The 18,545-nt window shown below is 36.3% G+C and overlaps 1 protein-coding gene across 4 annotated transcripts in view; it reads right to left on the reverse strand.

The window, feature by feature from the left end:
• SLC9A9 (solute carrier family 9 member A9) overlaps nucleotides 1-18,545 on the reverse strand; it is a 254,648-nt gene that overhangs the window by 165,083 nt on the left and 71,020 nt on the right. For all 4 annotated transcript variants that reach the window (XR_012043292.1, XM_072866766.1, XM_072866763.1 and 1 more), the window contains one exon: nucleotides 4,261-4,376. Coding sequence is in view for 3 of the 4 variants with exons in the window: in XM_072866766.1 (XP_072722867.1) it covers nucleotides 4,261-4,376 (116 nt within the window). In the remaining variant the exon portion in view is untranslated. The remainder of the gene's footprint in view (nucleotides 1-4,260; nucleotides 4,377-18,545) is intronic.

Genomic DNA, 18,545 nt, shown 5'->3' on the forward strand with positions numbered 1-18,545 from the left:
AAGCAGCCTATTGCTAAGGCTTATTGCTGTGTCTGCTTTTCAACCACAGAGGACAGTTGTTGTCAGGATATCCTTATCTGTGCTCACATGTGAGGCAGTTTCCTTTTGCACGTCTCTGATGCTCAGGGACTGCGAGCTGGGGGCTCCACTCCCCACACCAGCACCTTTTCCACAGTCTCTTTGCTGCTCTTGATGAGTGATGCGTGTACCAGAGCATAGGGAAGAACTGCTCCATCCCCTTTGAAGGGATCACACCAAAAAACTTCCAGTCAGGTTATATTAGAAATCAAAACACAATACTAACACAAGGGAAACCCTTTCAACAGTGAAACAGTGAAATCCATGCTGTTTTGTGCAGATGAAATAACAAGAAGAGATTATTTCCCCAACTACATGATAAATGATACCTACTGATCAGAATAAAGAAAAATATAAATACTGGTCTGGTGTTTTAAATCAAAGACTAATGAAGGGAGAATTTGGGAATTTTAAAATTATTTTTCTTAGAAATTAAACTTCTCACCTGAAGTCTTGAAATGAGAAACTTTTTCTGATGAAAATGATAAATTATTGGAAGGAGATATTTCCTGTAAATGAATGATTCACTTGAAAGTAACCTTGCTTTGTCCCTAAAGTTTCTACCTTTCCTTTCTAGAGATGTGAGAGTTTTTTGAGGCATCCCTAAGTATCACAGATGTTTAGGGATCACAGTCTCTAATGCAAAACACTGTCCCAAGTATATCCAGTCATAAATTAATTTCTTAATCTTAATTCAAGTGCTAGTTTTCTGTATAAGGGAACCCATAGCACATAAGAGCAATTCTTCTGAACTAATTTTATGCAAAAATCTCTGTATTAAAGATCTTCAAATACCCTTCAAAACTAAAACCCTACAGAGTGTTATGACATTATTTCCTTCTTCCTAACAGTATTAGCAGCTTTCAGTTGGCATACATTTGTTTACTGCCCTGGTAGTAAAATTCTTCATTTAACATGTAAACATCTACCAGTCATCTTTACTATTACAAGTAAGGAACTCAATCAAAACAACTTCTGTGAAGTCAACAGATCAGTTTTTAACATCTTTTGAGACTTAATTGCTTTCCACAGTCAAGGGAAATTAAATTTATTTTTGAAATGAGCTTATAATCCTACACAGTGAAGAATTAAATGAAAAATCAGGTAGCAAATCTGACAGGAATTTATTTCATCTTAGGACAGTAATTTATTATTCTATTCTACTTCTGTAACACTAACAACATTTTACCAGAGTTTTGTTGTTTTTTTTTTTTAAAGCTAGATATCACATATAGAATCACAGAATCATAGAATGGTTTGGGTTGGAAGGGACCTTAAAGATCATCTAGTTCCAACCCCCCTGCCATGGGCAGGGACACCTTCCACTAGACTAGGTTGCTCAAAGCCCCATCCAACCTGGCCTTGAACACTCCCATGGGTAGGGCATCCATAACTTCTCTGGGAAACCTGTTCCAGTGCCTCACCACTCTCATAGTGAAGAATTTCTTCCTTATGAATCTAAATCTACCCTCTTTCAGTTTAAAGCCATTACACCTTGTCCTATCACTATATGTCCTTGTAAAAAGTCCTTTCTAGCTTTCTTGTAGGCCCCCTTCAGGTATCTGGAAGGCTGCTATAAGGTTTCCCTGGAGCCTTCTCTTCTCCAGGCTGAACAACCCCAACTCTCTCAGCCTGTCTTCATAGGAAAAGTGCTCCAGCCCTCTGATCATCTTTGTGGCCCTCCTCTGGACTTGCTCCAACAGGTCCATGTCCTTCTTATGTTGGGGGCCCCAGAGCCGAATGCAGTACTCCAGGTGGGGTCTCACCACAGCAGAGTAGAGCGGGAGAATCACCTCCCTTGACCTGCTGGCCACGCTTCTTTTGATGCAGCCCAGGATACGGTTGGCCTTCTGGGCTGCAAGTGCACACTGCCGGGTCATGTTGAACTTCTCATCAACCAACACCTCCAAGTCCTTCTCCTCAGAATGGCTGCTTTCAATCCATTCTCTGCCCAGCCTGTATTTGAGCTTGGGATTGCCCCGAGCAATCATTAGACCGATTATTTTAATATAAATAATTTATAATTATAATATGTAATATATAAAAATATATTATGCTATATATTAATATATAATATATTATATAATATAAATCAATTATGATTTATGATTATTTTAATATAAAATCATTAGACTGATTGTTTTATGTGCCTTAGTATGTATCAGTCTTCCAGGGGACCATATTTTAACTGATTTTAAAATTCCAATGAGCTCTTTACATGGCTTGAGATTATAATTTACTAGCAAATCCTACAACACAATGAATTATTTTCAGCAATGTCTACCATTTAATTAAGCAAAAATTTCATTCAAAATTCTCTACATTTTTGAGGGACTGAAATTTACGGATAAGGTTAGTAAAAACATGAAACAGCTTAGAATATTGTGAATAGGTAACGGAGCAAGTCTGAACATTAAAAACACTCTTGGACATGCACAGACACTCTGTATAAGCAGAAGAGTAATTACAAACAGTATTAATCAATGATAGTTTGTCACATTAAACGTAGTTTTCTCAACTGCAGCGTTAGCTTTTTAAGCCTATTTAAAAATCTGGGAAAAGTAACCCTTGTCACTTCTTATTCTTTCCAGCACAAGAAGAGCTTCTCTTTTTTTTCTCATGATTGTTCCAGATTAATCAGTGGTGATACAATACTATTACAATAAAAATCAGTGCATTTGTCTAATATATTTCTCCTCATAAGTCAACACGTTCATTTGTGAAACTGAATAGTATTGTACTGGAAAATAGGAAAAGAAACTAAGCCAACAGCAAAAACCTCTTCATAGCACAATCAAGAAATGTACTTGGAAGCTGTAAGCAACCTTTCATTCCATAAGAAATTTATTTTCCTAGGTTTTCTTTGTGCTTTCAGTTTCTGTGTTTTTCTCTTGCTCTGAGGATAGGCTCCAATCATGTGCTGAATCTTATTAAAGTAGTTGGGCAATTTTATAAGTGGCAGCATATTGGATGCTTGGATTAATGTGAGAATAACAATTTGATGCAGCTTTTACAGCAATCTTGCAACAACCGGTTTTGTGGAAATAAATTGTTTCACACCATATTTTTAAGCCATCAGAATGATAAATCACAAGCTCAAAGTCTTTTGTTAAATATTGAAGGTTCGTTTAAAGAATGGAACAAATTTGTAGAACAGTGTTGCTTTTTGGCATTTCTTTAAATAGCCATGAATTTGAAAGATTTATTCATAAGTTTCTCAGAGAAGCTTCTCAAGGGTAGTTAACACTAATGCAGCATGTCATGTGCATCACAAAATGCTTTCTGTTCCGCTTCCTGTAACAGCTCAACTGAAAATTTTGCAAAAATCCAGTGTACCCTTGCAGACTTTGTACTTTGTCTCCTTGTAGATAACATATAAAAAAATCCTTTTTTCACCTCCTCCTTCACTATTGTCCCACAGATGCAAAAAGCAATACTTTCCTTTTAATATCAGAGTCCTTTTACTAACATTTTCAACATAACAAAGCCTGGACAAATCTGTGAAACCTAGGCTAATTTTGAGGTTAGCCCTGTTTTGATTAGGAGGTTGGACTAGAAGAGCTCCAGACGTCCCTTCAAATCTAAATGATTCTGTAATTCTGTGATTCCAAAATTCACTGGGTCTGTGTCCCAGACTTGGCTATTTACTGTAACTTTAGGCTTTAAATCTCATATCTGCAAATTCAAGTCAACCTGTCGGTATCTATCTTTTTAGAGTTGGATTTGTCATGAAACACTGCATTCAAATTGTAAATTGATACCTTATAAACAGTATTTATATGGCCAAATCCAAAAGCTGCGTTCCCCATATCTTTAAACTGGGTTAGGTCACACATGAATGCAATGTCTAAATTATTAACCATGAGGCTCCAGCGTTACAGCAGTTCTCATATCAGCAATGAACAGATAGGTGTCCTGAAGATTGGAGAACATTTTTCCAGTATCCCCAGAACTTCATTTATAAAGTTTGTGAGCTAAACATAGGTAAACCAGTTACTAAAACAAACACAAGGGATCTCTGGAGCCAATTTGACTTATGATTACTACAATATCAGACATGTAACAGCTATGGGAATAAAAATTCAAGGACAGAGACTTTGAACATTTCTATGGCACATGCTGTTGTTATGTTCTTATTTACTCTTCTGACTTTTGAAAAAGTATTTTATTTTAAACGGTTACCTGGATCTGTGGCAGACATCAGTGATCCAAAAAATAAACAGTCAGTGAAGTGGAATTCCCATCCCTTTAAGTGGCCAATGTGTACCATGGCCTTCACAAAACCGTATGTTATCAACCTGTCAGGGGGAAGATAAGACAGGCATTCAGATGGAGTATATAACACTTATGCTTAATTTACAGTATTAAGCGGGTTCTTATTCTCTTCAGCTTCTTTTAAATAAACATATCACGTGAATACTGAACATAAACTGCTGTCATATAAAAATTCTATTTCCTATTCAACTGTTCAAGTACTGTATTGAAACGTCACAAACAATTCCAAAGCAAAGACTTTTCTGAATAATTTTCATCTGCCAGTACCAGAGGACAATGCTTTTAGCTGTTTATTTTTCAAAAGGAAAAAAGCTTAAGCAGACATTAAGACTAATTTGTCTAATGTCGTAGAACATTTAAACAAAGGCAGTTCTACTGTCAACTCTATGGCTTGCTCTAATATTTCTAAATGAATTGTTTTATTCTATCAGCTTTTAAATGTTAGCTGTATCCAAAGTTCCAGATAAGGTCTCCAAATGAGACAGATATTTAAAAACTCACAATGACAGTGAGGCAACAAAGTCACACTTCAAAATGCACTGCTAAATCCTCACTAGTTTCACAGGAAATGTTATCATTGCTTTATATAACTAGGTAATGCTATCTGAGATGTGTATTCTAACAAGAATCTTGAAATATCTTGAAAAAAGAAATGCACTTGTTGTTAGAACCTGTAGATTTTTAAATTTTTCTACATTTCCAATACAGTTAATAAAAAACCCCATTGCATTCAATACCTTTTCCATAAGCACAACACGTAAATTGACAACTGTGCTCTTCTAAGTACAGAATTAAAAAAAATCATTTAAACAGAGCTACATGCATTCACACGCTTAGCCACATTTTGCCCTCAGCTATACTCCTAAGATGTTTCTGAAGTCACGTAAGCACAGAAGATCTGAGTGGCAGATAAAGTGCTACTAAACAAACAGCCTGAGAGTTAATTACAAATTGTTTTCAGATACTTTACCAAGCTGTAGATTTTCTGAAGTATAGTTAACTTATTATGTTAAGAGGGAAGCAAATAGGTCATCACAGAATTCCCCAATGATCCCAACTATTTGTGTATGTATTCACATAAGCTGCCTAGCAAACAGCCACCAACTGTTCTAAAACAATTCATCCAGCTGTGGGTCTCCTTGATTGATGAGCTCACTTCCTCTCCATTCCCAAAGAACAACGATTCAAGACCCTGCAGTGCAGGTACTCTTTTCCTCCCCAGCACAAATATGTTTGCTTTAAGGAATTAGTTCTTCAAAAACTGACTGTGGTGCTGCTATCCTGATTTGCAATTGTCTCAAAAGTCAACAGTAATGGAAGTGAACACATGCGTGCCTTTTAGAAATAACTGCCCAAACCTGCTTGCCGTTTTGACCAGAGGTACTCTTCTGACTCAGTTAAAAATATTTTAAAATAATAAAAAAAATTAAGTTTTGACTATCTGGCAAATTTAGTCATGATAATTTTTTAAATACCCAGTGTAGACATAATCCTGGTCTTTAGCATTGTTTCTTATACATTACCAAATATTTTCAGTATGTCTCTGCTTACTGCCTGTACAAAGTTGAAGATGAACTGGACAAAATTGGATTCAGGAGTCTTTCATTGACATAGGAGGTCTAAATTTGCCATAAAGTTTAGTATAGTAGAAGACTTACAGAACTCGGTCTTAGTTCACATACCATTCAATTCTTGGCTGCACTGAAAAGGGAAATAAAACTGAAGATCGGACTAAGCAACAGTGCTGATTTAATCACTGAGATGTTAACCCTCATCCAGCAGAGAAAAGAGAAGAGCAAACTCAGAATATCATGGGGGGTTTTTTTTGTTTGTTTGTTTGTTTTTTTTTTAATTCATGAACTACTTAATACATTTTGGTAATGCTAAAATGGCAAAGGTGCAATTTTTCAAACATAAACCCAACTAAGTGCAGACATACATTTGGATTATGTGAGAAACTGCCAGTTTAAATAAACCACAAGAATCTGTACTTTTACCTCCTCCATCTAACACATATGAAAACATGCACAGAAATAATTTCCTATTGTAAATTAACTTTTAAAACACGCTGGTTTATCTTTTCTTTAAAAGCTGTATATTTTTAATGAAGGTAATACATTAAAGTGATCATTAATCATCATTTACCAGTGATTTCTTACTAGACACACCCATACAAAATGCACCCCCCCACTTCACTTTAAATAACTTTACAATAACTTTAAAATAACTTTAAATAACTTTAAAACAGAAATAATTTATTTCATTTTCAATTATGATTTTCTAGTCATCCCAAAATTTGGTTTCGTGTCATGGTCTCCAAGCTACACAAGAGGCCATTGAACAAGAGGCTGTTTTGAAAACTAGAAATCAAAGGGCAGTTCTGAACTGGAGTAAGTTTTCTGATGTTTGTAAAATTAACAGAACTATGGCAGTTTATACCAGCTGAGAGTTTGCTCTCAGGAAAATAATCTAATAAATTCATCGTAATACAGGATATACTCACACATCCACTAAAAAAATGGGAATTTACCTTATTGTATTTCTCTAGATATATCACAAGCTATGTCATGTGCTTAGTGTTTTTTAAATTTACATTTTTAATACAATTGCTTTTGTTATTGTGCACATGACATCAGATCCTGTTCTCATTCTTACAGATTAGAACTAAGAGAAATTCCAATTCTAAATCACAGGACTTACTCTGCATTTTAGACTGGTAAAACTGAGATCAGACTCTAACCCTATGTATTCCAGTTTGTAAATTTTTATTATTAAAAAATGTCATTCTGGCTTTATCATTGTTTTCAGTGACAGAGATTATTCAGGTGACACAGTCTAATATATAGTCAAATTTAAACAATAAAGCAATTTATCTATGAGAAATGTTAGTTACAACTCTTTTTAGAGTACTAGTTGATGATCTAGTGTGACTTCTCCACTACATGTTGAAAAGTTGGATCTCAGCTGGATACCTGAGCTCCCAATGATAGTGATATTAAACATCATCCAGTACTACACAACATAACTGTTCTTAATGGAAATCCAACGAGGAAAGCATACCCCAATGACAGCAGGACATTAATCCCAAGGAAACACCATTCCCAAGGAAGCACCCTATTGCTATTATAAACTACAATTGAAAAAAAATAGTCTTATTGATTTTTAGGGCTGCTATCATTTCATTTGATACATCTAGGTTATTTTTAGCAAGTTTACACCCACCCAGTTTCAGTAAATCTTATTGCTTTATTCATCTTCAACAATCCATTTAATATATATGTTTAAAAAATTATTAAAATATCTGTTAAACAGTTGTAAATAAGTCAAGTGTCAGTGACTGAATTTCCTCCAGAATGTTCCCATCCCACTAGAACGCATTCCCAACCCAGTACTCACTGTTGACACAGAGTAGGCTATTGACACAAATCAACAATGTTAGAAGCTCTGAATCTGTTTAGTAGGATGGTATGTCCATCTTTCTGATTCCTATCTGTGAAATAATCTTTTTTACTTTACTTTTTACTTTTTTACTAATCTAGAATACTAAATTTTATTTTTTATTCTTTTAGAGTATCAGAACTGAGATCTTCAAGGCTGCATAAAGGAAATAGAAGCTGAGCTGCAAATCAATGTAACCCTAATTTCCAATGTGGCTTTGAAAATCTTAACTTTAAGATGCACTTGCAAAGTAATTTTATTTAATATACTTTTTTTAATCTTGTTTTTAATCTATATTGTAAGTTCTTTGGGAAAGTGGTTGCCCCTTAAACTATGGGACCTTTATCTCTGTGTTCTATGTGATACTTCTCTGATAATAAACATTATAAAGTAACTGCTATTTTCTGTATATGTCTGGATTTTGCATTTGTACTGTGAAGTGTGCATCATTTAGAATACTGTATTAGCCACTTGAGATAGTGGTCTTTTGTTTTCCCAAAATGAAGTAGCAAGTAGTATTCTGTGTAACAAAAAGAATGAGGCACAGATCTATGAAAGGACTTAGATAGGAGACTTCTACTTATGTGGAAGATCTGAATCCTCAGAGCTGCTGTCTCAGAGCCCTACTACCCTTAATTTTCATCCATAAAGCCTCTTTACTCCCAAAAGTCCAGCACTATATAATGCATGTACTGGTTGTCTAAAGATCCTTTGAGATTCACAAACTAGTAAATTACCTGTCTTGCCAGTGAGGTCTGTCAGAGAGATGCTGAGACCTGGCCCTCACAAAACCTAAAGCTGAATGAAAAAGAAGAGGTTCCACTTTGCAGTCCCTTTTCACTCAACTCTAATAGAGCAAGACATGTGAGCCTCAGATTCAAAACCCTGCTTCATCTTGTTCACCTTCATTTTTCCTAGATACTAAGAACATGCCAAAGAGAGACTCTAGGTTCCCAGTGCCTAGAAGCTACTCTACCTTGCTTATCATTAGCCATTATTCATTAAACTGAACAGCTAGAAAGTGCATGAATGTGAAAGTGTGACCTGGTATCAGGTGATCTGGGTCCTCATCCTGGGTGACAGAAGTCTGAGCTTAAGCCTACACTTTGAACTCTAACTTTTTTTTTTTTCTGCTCTGTCCATCCAGCTTTGTATAGGTAACTTGAAGCTGTGAATTCTGCTAGGTGACAAAGTGTCTCAAACCATGTCTTTTTTGCACCTAGGAATAAATGACTGTTCAAGGAGCTACATAAAATCAATACAGAGCAGGGAGGTGATTTGGGGTTGCCATACCTCCTTATAAACTTCTTATTGTCATGAATAAATATGCAAATTCAGCAATTTATTTGTGCGATCAGAAACTAAATGATTAGAAACGTTATACTCTAGAAGGAAGTGGCAAGTAAATTGATCAGTAATAAACAGTCACTGAAGACTTCTCAGTTGGACCTAGTGATGGTTCATACTGCAAAAAATATTTGTGAATAACTGATTTGGTCATGGGCTAGGGAAGTGGTCATCCCTTTGTACTCAGCACTGGTGAGGCTGCACCTCAAATACTATGTTCAGTTTTGGGCGTCTCACTACAAGAAAGACATTGAGGCGCTGCAGTGTGTCCAAAGAAGAGCAATGAAGCTGGTGAAGGGTCTAGAGCAGAAGTCTGATGAGCAGCAGCTGAGGGAACTGGGGTTGTTTAGCCTGGAGACAAGGAGGCTGAGGGGAGACCTTATTGCTCTCTGCAACTACCTGAAAGGAGGTTGTCGAGAGGTGGGGGTCGGTCTCTTCTCCTAAGTAACAACTGATAAGACAAGAGGAAACGGCCTCAAGTTGCGCCAGGGGAGGTTTAGGTTGAATATTAGGAAAAATTTCTTCACTGAAAGGGTTGTCACTGGAACAGGCTGCCCAGGGAAGTGGTTGAGTCACCGTCCCTGGAAGTATTTAAAAGACATGTAGATGTGGTGCTTAGGGACATGGTGTAGTGGTGGACTTGGTAGTGTTAGGTTTACGGTTGGACTCGATGATCTTAAGGGTCTTTTCCAACTGAAATGATTCTATGATTTGGAATATTAATAAAGTAATACAAAAGAAGAATAAAACTCAGATTAGCTTTGCTGCAGGAGAGCTGCCATTTTCTACACCCAAACATAATTATTTGAAAGTGCGGGGAGGAACCCATGAAGCTAGAGCAAGTATTTTGCCACTTCAACAGGAAAAGAAAAAAACAGTAATGTAATGAAACACAAGAGAATTCAGAATTTTCCAGATTGTGCAAGTCTGGCACTTACAAAGTGCCTCATCTCTAAAAAATGCTACATACAATGCTGTCATTACACAGTAGAGGTGATGCCATATAAATATTTGACTTACTGAAGTAAGAATCATCTTCTGGGAAACTGAGCTTTAACTACCATAATTTCCCGACGAATGGGCAAGTAGACCACATAAAATCTCAGTACAACAACACAAAATAAACTTTAGACTGACAAAAAAATCAAAGTAAATGACAGGCGCTGAAGAACCAGAACAAAAATTCTGCAAGGCTTTAATGATTCTGAGTACTGGGTTGTGCTTACATTTTCGAAGCTGGACTGAATTAAAGCTTGCCTGTCTGTAAAAAGGGGGACGAATCTCCATATGTAAAAGGTCCAGGTTTTTTACTACCACAGTTCTGCTGCTACTAACCTTTTATTGCCATGCGTTGAGGAAAGGAGTTTGGAGAGTACATTGGCTGTCTGGGTACTGATGGAAGTTTCCGGTGAAGTTATTTATAAAGCTGCTCTCTAGGAAGGCTACTCTGGGATTGGGATACTCTTGAACTAGCTGCTGTTTAACTGTAGAGGAAAAAAAAGAGCCCTCTCCTAAGGACTTACAGAGTAATTACTACACAAGAAACTATCTAAATGCTCAGGAAGAGCTTTAGATGCAGCTCAACAGAAGCCCATTTTTTGCAAGAGTTTCCTTTAGCAACAGCTGGTTTTAAGAAGGGATCTAAAAAGAGATAGTGAAATTGCTTTGAGGGTTTTTGGGAAGCTCTTGTCAGAAAGTTCTAAACAGTAAAACTTCTGTCCAGCATACTGCTAGTAGAAGAGAGATAATTTGTAGTTTTAAAGTAGAGGCAAGAAGGGTATGTCTGATGCAGAATAGAATGGGGAGGCTGGAGGAAAGATGCAAAGAAAGAAGCTGCCAAGGGGCTGGGAGAACGATTTTAACAGAAGCATTGTGAATAGCCACAAATGGCATCAGATCACATCCATGAAGGAGAAAGATACTGGAGTCATCAAGACAGGAAAGATGAAAGCCCACCAAGAGTTTTAGCCATATAGGTGGATGAGAAAGGCCATATAAGAAACACGTCAGTAAGCAGCATACCCGACATCTAAACATATAACAGAAGGCTGTACTATACCTAAATGCAGCTGTTAAAAAAACAACCCAAGTTACCAGCATTTCTGGGAATGCAAGACAACATGGTGTCCAAAAGAACTGTTGAGAGGGGCTATACGTGCATTAACAGTGAACCAAGGGGGACAAGATGACAATGACAGACAAGCTACTTTTCATAATGTAGCTTAGGTACATGTACACAGAGATAAGACAAATACAAGTTGAAATAAATCCTACAAATCTCTCGTGGTAAAAATATGCCTGGATGGTGCAGTCAGGTGAGAAAACTTGTGCTGAGCTTTGCTTCCTAAAAAATCCTGGCCAAATCCTCAGCTTGCATAAACTGGCATCACAGCACCTATCCCTTTGCATTAGAGCAAACTGAAAAAATTATGGCAATAAATACAAATTGGCAGGTTGGTTTATAGGATGCTGCTGCTTTGATAAGTAACTGCATCCTCACATGCAAGCTAAAGGGAAAACCTATCAGTTCTATAACAATCTACTCTTAATTTAAAGCTGTAGGGGACATAATTAGAATGTAACAGAAACTAAGTGAAGATGTACAATACACACACCATATCCTCAATATGGACAGCCCCATCTGATTTTATCGGCAGTCATATTTTCTTCAGTTTTGTTATTCATTGCAACATCACTGCTGAATCTCACTCTGAAGAGTTTTTATTGTGTTGAAGGTTTAAAAAGCATAATTCCAGATTTAAAGTGTTTGTGCAGTTCTGCTATGTAGCATGAATGAGACTTGTAATTTAAATCTTTCTTGCCAAATATGTTTTCTAATCTGCAGAGAATTTTTCATCTCATATTTTAACTCCCTAAAGAATCTTACTCTATCTAGACATGATTATCTTGTAGCCGGAAGCTAGTTGAACATAGCTACAGATTGTAATCATGCAAGCAAAAAATGAAAAAACCTGAGTTGCATTTCTTTCTTTTCACAAGGAATAGTAATATTAATAAATCAGCAATAGGAAAAGTAGACGATTTTATTCTTGCTTGTGTATGAAGTAACATAGTCATTGACTGATTGATATCACAACAGTAATAAAAAGTCACTAGTCAGAATTTAAAATGTATACTGAAAAACAGAAATAGTAGAGGTGAAAATGAGATACTTATTCCTTTATTCTGGTCTTTCTTTTTCTACCATACCAATATATTCCTATAATTTTTTCTATACAGTGGAATGCTTCACATCAAATGTTTTGGCTACAGTGATTCATTATTTCAAAGTGCTCTGTGAACTAGTATATTCTTCTTTTTGTCATCTTTTAAATCAGTTTTGTCACTAGAAAGGGTATTATCGTGGGTTTCTTCAATAAATCATCTGCTAACTAATCAAAGCAAGAGAAAACCTCAGCGCAGTGTCTCAGGTAACAATAAACCAATAATAAATCTACCTCAAGCTATTCTGTATAAATTGCACAAAAAGAAAACCCCTTTGGCTATACAAATAACTGGAAGAACAGAAAAGAAACTGGCTTTACAAATCCACTGCATACCTAGTTACCTGACACACAATGACTGTTCAACAGCTGAGAACTATAGAACTGTTAGAACTATAGAACTATAGAACTATTAGAACTATATGCATAGCTTTAGCATCTATAGATCTGACAAACAGTTCAAGTGAGCACAGCTGTGCTCCTGGCAGAACATTAGGTGATGTAAGAAGTGCTTTTGCTTAGCATTTCCCAATGAGCAATGGAAAAGGTCTACCACCAAGGTTTTTTTAGTAGTCACAGATTATCTTCTGTTTGCTTCTTAAATCAGAAGTTTTGATGGGAAGGCTTAATGGAGAGAAACACACTTTACACCTCAGAGATATTATGTATGTCGGTATGAGTAAGAAAGACTGTGTTTCAGTAACCACGGTACTATAGGTAGCTTAGCTTGTTAGATATTCCTGTGGTATTGGACTTTTGGGAAAGTGATGGCTGTTCAGAGCTATTCAAACAATCAAGCAAACAGATACTGAATGTGGATGAAAAAAAGCCAGCCCAGGTTTCTATATCAGTCAATTTGGGGGCCACTGGTAAAAGAAAAAGTGAAGAGATCTGAAACATGCTTGAAAACATTTATCTTAGGTTCTACAACCCACCTTTATTGGTACAGGACCAAAGCGAGAGACTGTCCTTACACTGAAACTGGGAGAGATCAATGGAAACACATGCAAACATATCCAGCCGTGAGCTTCGGCAAGGTGTGTATATGCAAGATGGTAGCAGAGGCCTGTGCTAGTCTGACATCACTGTATCACTGAAAGCAAGCTCAGAGGTTACTGTGTTTGCTGTATCTGCACCCTTTGCTGTATCTATACCCAATTCCAAGGCTATCATGCCCGAGTAAGCCAAGTCCTTTGACTTTAGGAAAGACCAACCATATTTGTGTTTGATGCTTTAGGACTGGCTTGAATGAGACTACGCAGAATGCCTGAGTGGTCAGAAAGCCTGAATGTCTGAGCCTTTGCTTACTTAAAAACAACCTCCTATGGAGTCGTGCTCAAGAAAGTAAAGAATTGCTACACGTCACTATGAATTTTATTTTGGTTAGTCTTCTGTAGTACATTTCACCATGGAAAATATCTCTTGAGATATAGAGATGCTTTCCTTTAAAATGGAAAAAAACATTTTGCCCAGATTCAAAATTTCAAGGTGCAATTGTAGATTTTGCTAAGTAATGCTAACAATGTAGCAAAAGTAAGTGAGGAGTGAAAAAAAGGGAGTAAGGTGTGGACCTACATGAGCTGAAAAGTTAGTTGAGGTCACCAAACATAGCTGGAAACTGTCAATAAATGGTATTTCAGGTTGTTTTTTTTAAAAAAACCAAACCTTTTTCAGACTGACTTTCAAATAGCCCTTACTGTACTATAGTTTTAAATTTTGCATCAAAGACATACTAACCAATTCACCACAGCTCACAACTGCACAATATTATTTAATGCGTTTTTAATATTCCTCTAATGAGTGTAACAAAGCTTTAGGATCCCTGTGTTCCTGAGCTCCATTTAAATCAGAGACATTATATACATAAAAACCTGAATGTCTTTGCAATGAAAAAGCTGCACTTGATCTTCGAGTGATGACTAAAATCTCATAATTGCTTGGGCAAATGAGCCATGAAACACCGTCAACTGTACTGTGTCCAAATCATAGTGCCACTGAATATTTTATTGCACTACAAAGATTTAAACATTACATTGAGATTTACTTTACTCAGTATTATTAATTGAGAGAACCTCCAATAGACGCTGAATAACTGACAATCGTACATGCATATTTTGAGACAGATATCCTCATGACAGTAAAAATAAAATCTAAAAAAATCAGACATAAGTATAAGATTTTCCAGATACAATAATGGTAGATTATTTTAGAAATGCCTAAATCACTGTTGTACAGAAGGTGGCGGAATCCTAAGAAAAATATTAGTGACACTAAGATTCTTCCATATGAAAAGAGAAGAACTGAAAATACCTAGTTTACAGTGGGAAAATAAGATAGTGACAGGGTATTACCTACAGGAGTTAAAAACATTGTCATTAGATGTCAATAATTCTGAGTTCTCCAATTACACAACTGCTGTCACATACTGAACTAAAACATAAAGTCAGTCAGGGTGTCAGGTAAATCAGATTCACTAATTAATTGGCTAATTCATTCAGTCAGTGATGAATTCAGTTCACCAATGAGTTATTTCAAAGATTATAATCATTATAGCAATCATAACATGCAAAGTTCTTTCTTTACCTACAAGATGTTAATATCCCGAAGAATTTAGCCTGGTCAAAACATTCAAGAGTTTTTGTAAACTCAAGAAAACATGTATCAGCCAATTATAAAATTGCCTTCTATAAAAGAAGTTTCTTTCTAGTTCTCAGATGAGTGGGTGCTTTGTATTCTGAAATGTGAAGACCCCTAATCCCATCTCATTATCAATATAAATGTCTGACTTTATTAAAGACTCTGCTAAATCCATGGCTTTAACAACATCTGATAGTGTTAAGTATCACAGATTAGCTATGGACCAAGAACAAAAGTTTGTATCTGTTTTCTTCACCTTTGATCAGCTTCAAATGTGCTAATCTTTAATATCATTGAGTATCACCTCATTATTATATTGACAGATGGATATATGAGGATCATTTTGTCTTTTCTTTTCAACCTCAAGAACATTCCCTGTGTCAAAAAAAATTTTATATGAGTTTTCTTCAGAACTCCACGTAACAGTAGAATCCTACTTTCAGAAATAGGTTTCAGGACAGTTGAGAATGTTAGTATAAAAGACCTGTCTAGGGAAAGTCTTCAAACCTTCTGGACCTGAATGACTAAAAGGAAAAATAAAAGTCTGATTCAACAGAAATTCAGAAGAAAAGTATTTTGAGTCAAGAAAGTGAGAACCAATAGTATTTTGAACTCCCTCTCCAAGTGTAGAAACATCACTAGATACTACTCTGCTATCAGTCTATGTAGAAGACAGACTCATGCTTCTGGCTATTATTCACTCTGAACTAATTAATGAATAATTCAGTTATTCTCTAAATTTCAGAATGAAAAACCCCCAAAGATTCTGAAACAGCAATATTTTTGCCCCACATTTTAAAATACAGTGTAAATATTGAATTTTACATATAAAATATGAAAATATTTTCATTTAATATTTCCCATCAAAATACAAAACCCCCATGATCTTATGTTTGCAAGGACCTGTTACAGGAGGTTTTCACTAGAGCACCTAATGTTCCCTTTAAATGAGCTTGTATTACCATTAAAAGATAATTATGATCAGTTTGTGATTTCAGAATAATGTAAATCAGACTAGAGAATAATCTGCTGTAAAACAGGGCATGAAATGAACTATAGAGAAACTTGTTTGAAACCATGTTAGCATTTTTATTGGATTATCTCAGTCAAATAGTGATACAAGTGCTCAAGAACAAAAAATGATGAATTCATACCCATACCGCAAGTGGAGATTCTCGGGTACCCTAGATGTACATTTAATTTATAGTGCAGTTTTGAAATGTAAAATATATTTTTTGGTTAAACAGCTGAATGTTTTTAGGACAGACAGGGACCTTGCTAAGGCTTGAGAGCTTTCAGATATCTACCTGGGCTTGGTTCAATCTCCCATAGAAATTAGGGACACTTAAGAACACCAACCCTAAATTTCACATTTCTAAGTTAGGGTGTGGTTACCTCTTGGGATACGATTCAGTCTTGTGCCAGATTTTCTTCCTTAGTAATTGAAATTCAAAAATTAGACCTCTGAAAGTCTGAGAATCTCTGTAAGTGTGTAGACGGGAGAAGAAACCCATCCAACCTTTAACAAGTATTTTAAGTTTGGTTTCATTTTTTAAACAGTATCCTTGCTATAGCAAACAGGGATGAAGGAGAATGACAAGATTTCTTGTGACCAGGCTAGCTCCTGTTTCTAGGGATATAAGAGTATTAATGTGCAATGATGTTCACTGGTCAAGTGAAAATGCCATTTTTTTTCTTGGAAAAAAAATTTAAAAATTAACTGAATGACAGGCATACAGATAGGTCTAATGTGATGTGAAACTAGTGTGATAAACTTCCAGAAATAGGAACCTTCTAGGCCAGTAAATAAATTCTCAGAGTGAAAGTATTTGTCTTGATATGATTCGGAATGAGTCAGCAGGACACGAGCTTCAAAACACTGTTACTTAACTTGTGGCAAACAGGTTATCTCCTGCTTATACTTCTATCCTTAATTGGTGTGCTGGATAGAAATATTCTTTTAATACATTTAAGATAGCAGCAGAGTCCCAAAGAAGCCCACTATTGTGCTACTGTATTTTTATTTTAAAACACTCTTATTTAATAGGTTTGTGGCTTCTGAAGTTGTAATTAAAAAATTGACAAGTCTCAGTGTCCTGTAACTGAGTCTGCAGTTATGAGTCTGCAGTATTATGAGAATTGTATCTTCCCCAATCTGATTATATTACTGTATCATACACATTATATTGTTCAGTAGGTACACAAATATTTTAATCAGATCTTTCACAGAATGTTGTTGGTTCTGCTCCATAGAACATAGCTCTTTCTTCATTGTAGTTTTGTTATTTTTATATCAAAATGCATCAAATATGCATCTGTTAAAACAGTTCTTTAATTATGGCTAATTATGATAATGACAATGTTGTGCTGAAGATTTGACTTTTTCTCTCTGATGCCACAAAACGTCTGTGGCAAAGATAGCTCAGTTAGTTACCATACCTGAGGAGCACTGGGAATGGGGGAAGAGTGAATACTGGGCAACTAGATGGAAATAAGACGACTTGTGTTTCTACGCTCACTGTCCACTCTAGTCCTTCCTCCTCAGGCAGCCTCAGGGAGCGGTTTATGTCAGTGACTGGCCTGAAAGAAGGTCCCAAAAACTTCTGCCAGATTGGTTGCTAAAAATATCTACCTTCAGCCTCAAGAGGACTTTAAACTAACTTGCTCCAACCTTTTCACAGAAAATACCTTGGGGCAAAGACTAATAATAACCAAACACATTGCACATTAGGCAACTGCTCTTTGTGGAGAGTGTGAGGGACAGGATTAGAGAAGTCATTCCCTAATTCTCTGCTTTTAAGTATGTTTAAAAGCAACTGACAAGTTCAAGGTAATGAATGACAATGCAAATGAAAACCTCCTGTCCATGCCACCAAGAATATACTAGATATTCAGAGTGCATGCTGCTTTTTGTCAGATCTGGACGATACCAAAGTGATCCATAAACTTCTGCCTCACAGGCTTTAACCCTGTAAAAAGCCCGAGGTAGAAATTATTTTTTTCCTTCTTTTAACGGAGTTCATACTGCACGAACCCCAACCACACAGCAGTACATTCTGTGGCTCTATCCTAAGCCCATGCTCCTCACTGACAACATCCAAGGACAGGTCCCGTTTAAGCTTAGGAATTGCCAGGAAGTTTGGTTAGTTATTGCTAGTAGAAGGCAGCAGGTGGAAGTTATTGCTTATTCCTTCTGGTTTGTAGGATATAAACCTATAGGATCCTGTACGATATATGATTGAACCTCTAGCATAAATCTACAGTTGTGTCAAGATCTGCTTCACTCCCTCTCCAGTTTTTCATTTTCTTTCCCCTGAAGGCAGAACAACCTTCTAAAGAATTTTATTTTATTTTACTAGCGCTAGGATCTGATTAAGAAGACTTACACAGGCACAAGTCAGATGTATAAAAGAGAGTTTTACCACAGCATTTCTGAACGGTTTGTGGAAGTAACATCTTTAGGACAGATTGACTCGATGCATCTCATGAAGGGCACTTTTCTAAACCCCAAAGCTTGCACATGCCCAGTTACAGGACACGCTATTC

Source organism: Ciconia boyciana, chromosome 7, assembly GCF_034638445.1.
Source record: "Ciconia boyciana chromosome 7, ASM3463844v1, whole genome shotgun sequence".
Taxonomy (NCBI): Eukaryota; Metazoa; Chordata; class Aves; order Ciconiiformes; family Ciconiidae; genus Ciconia; species Ciconia boyciana.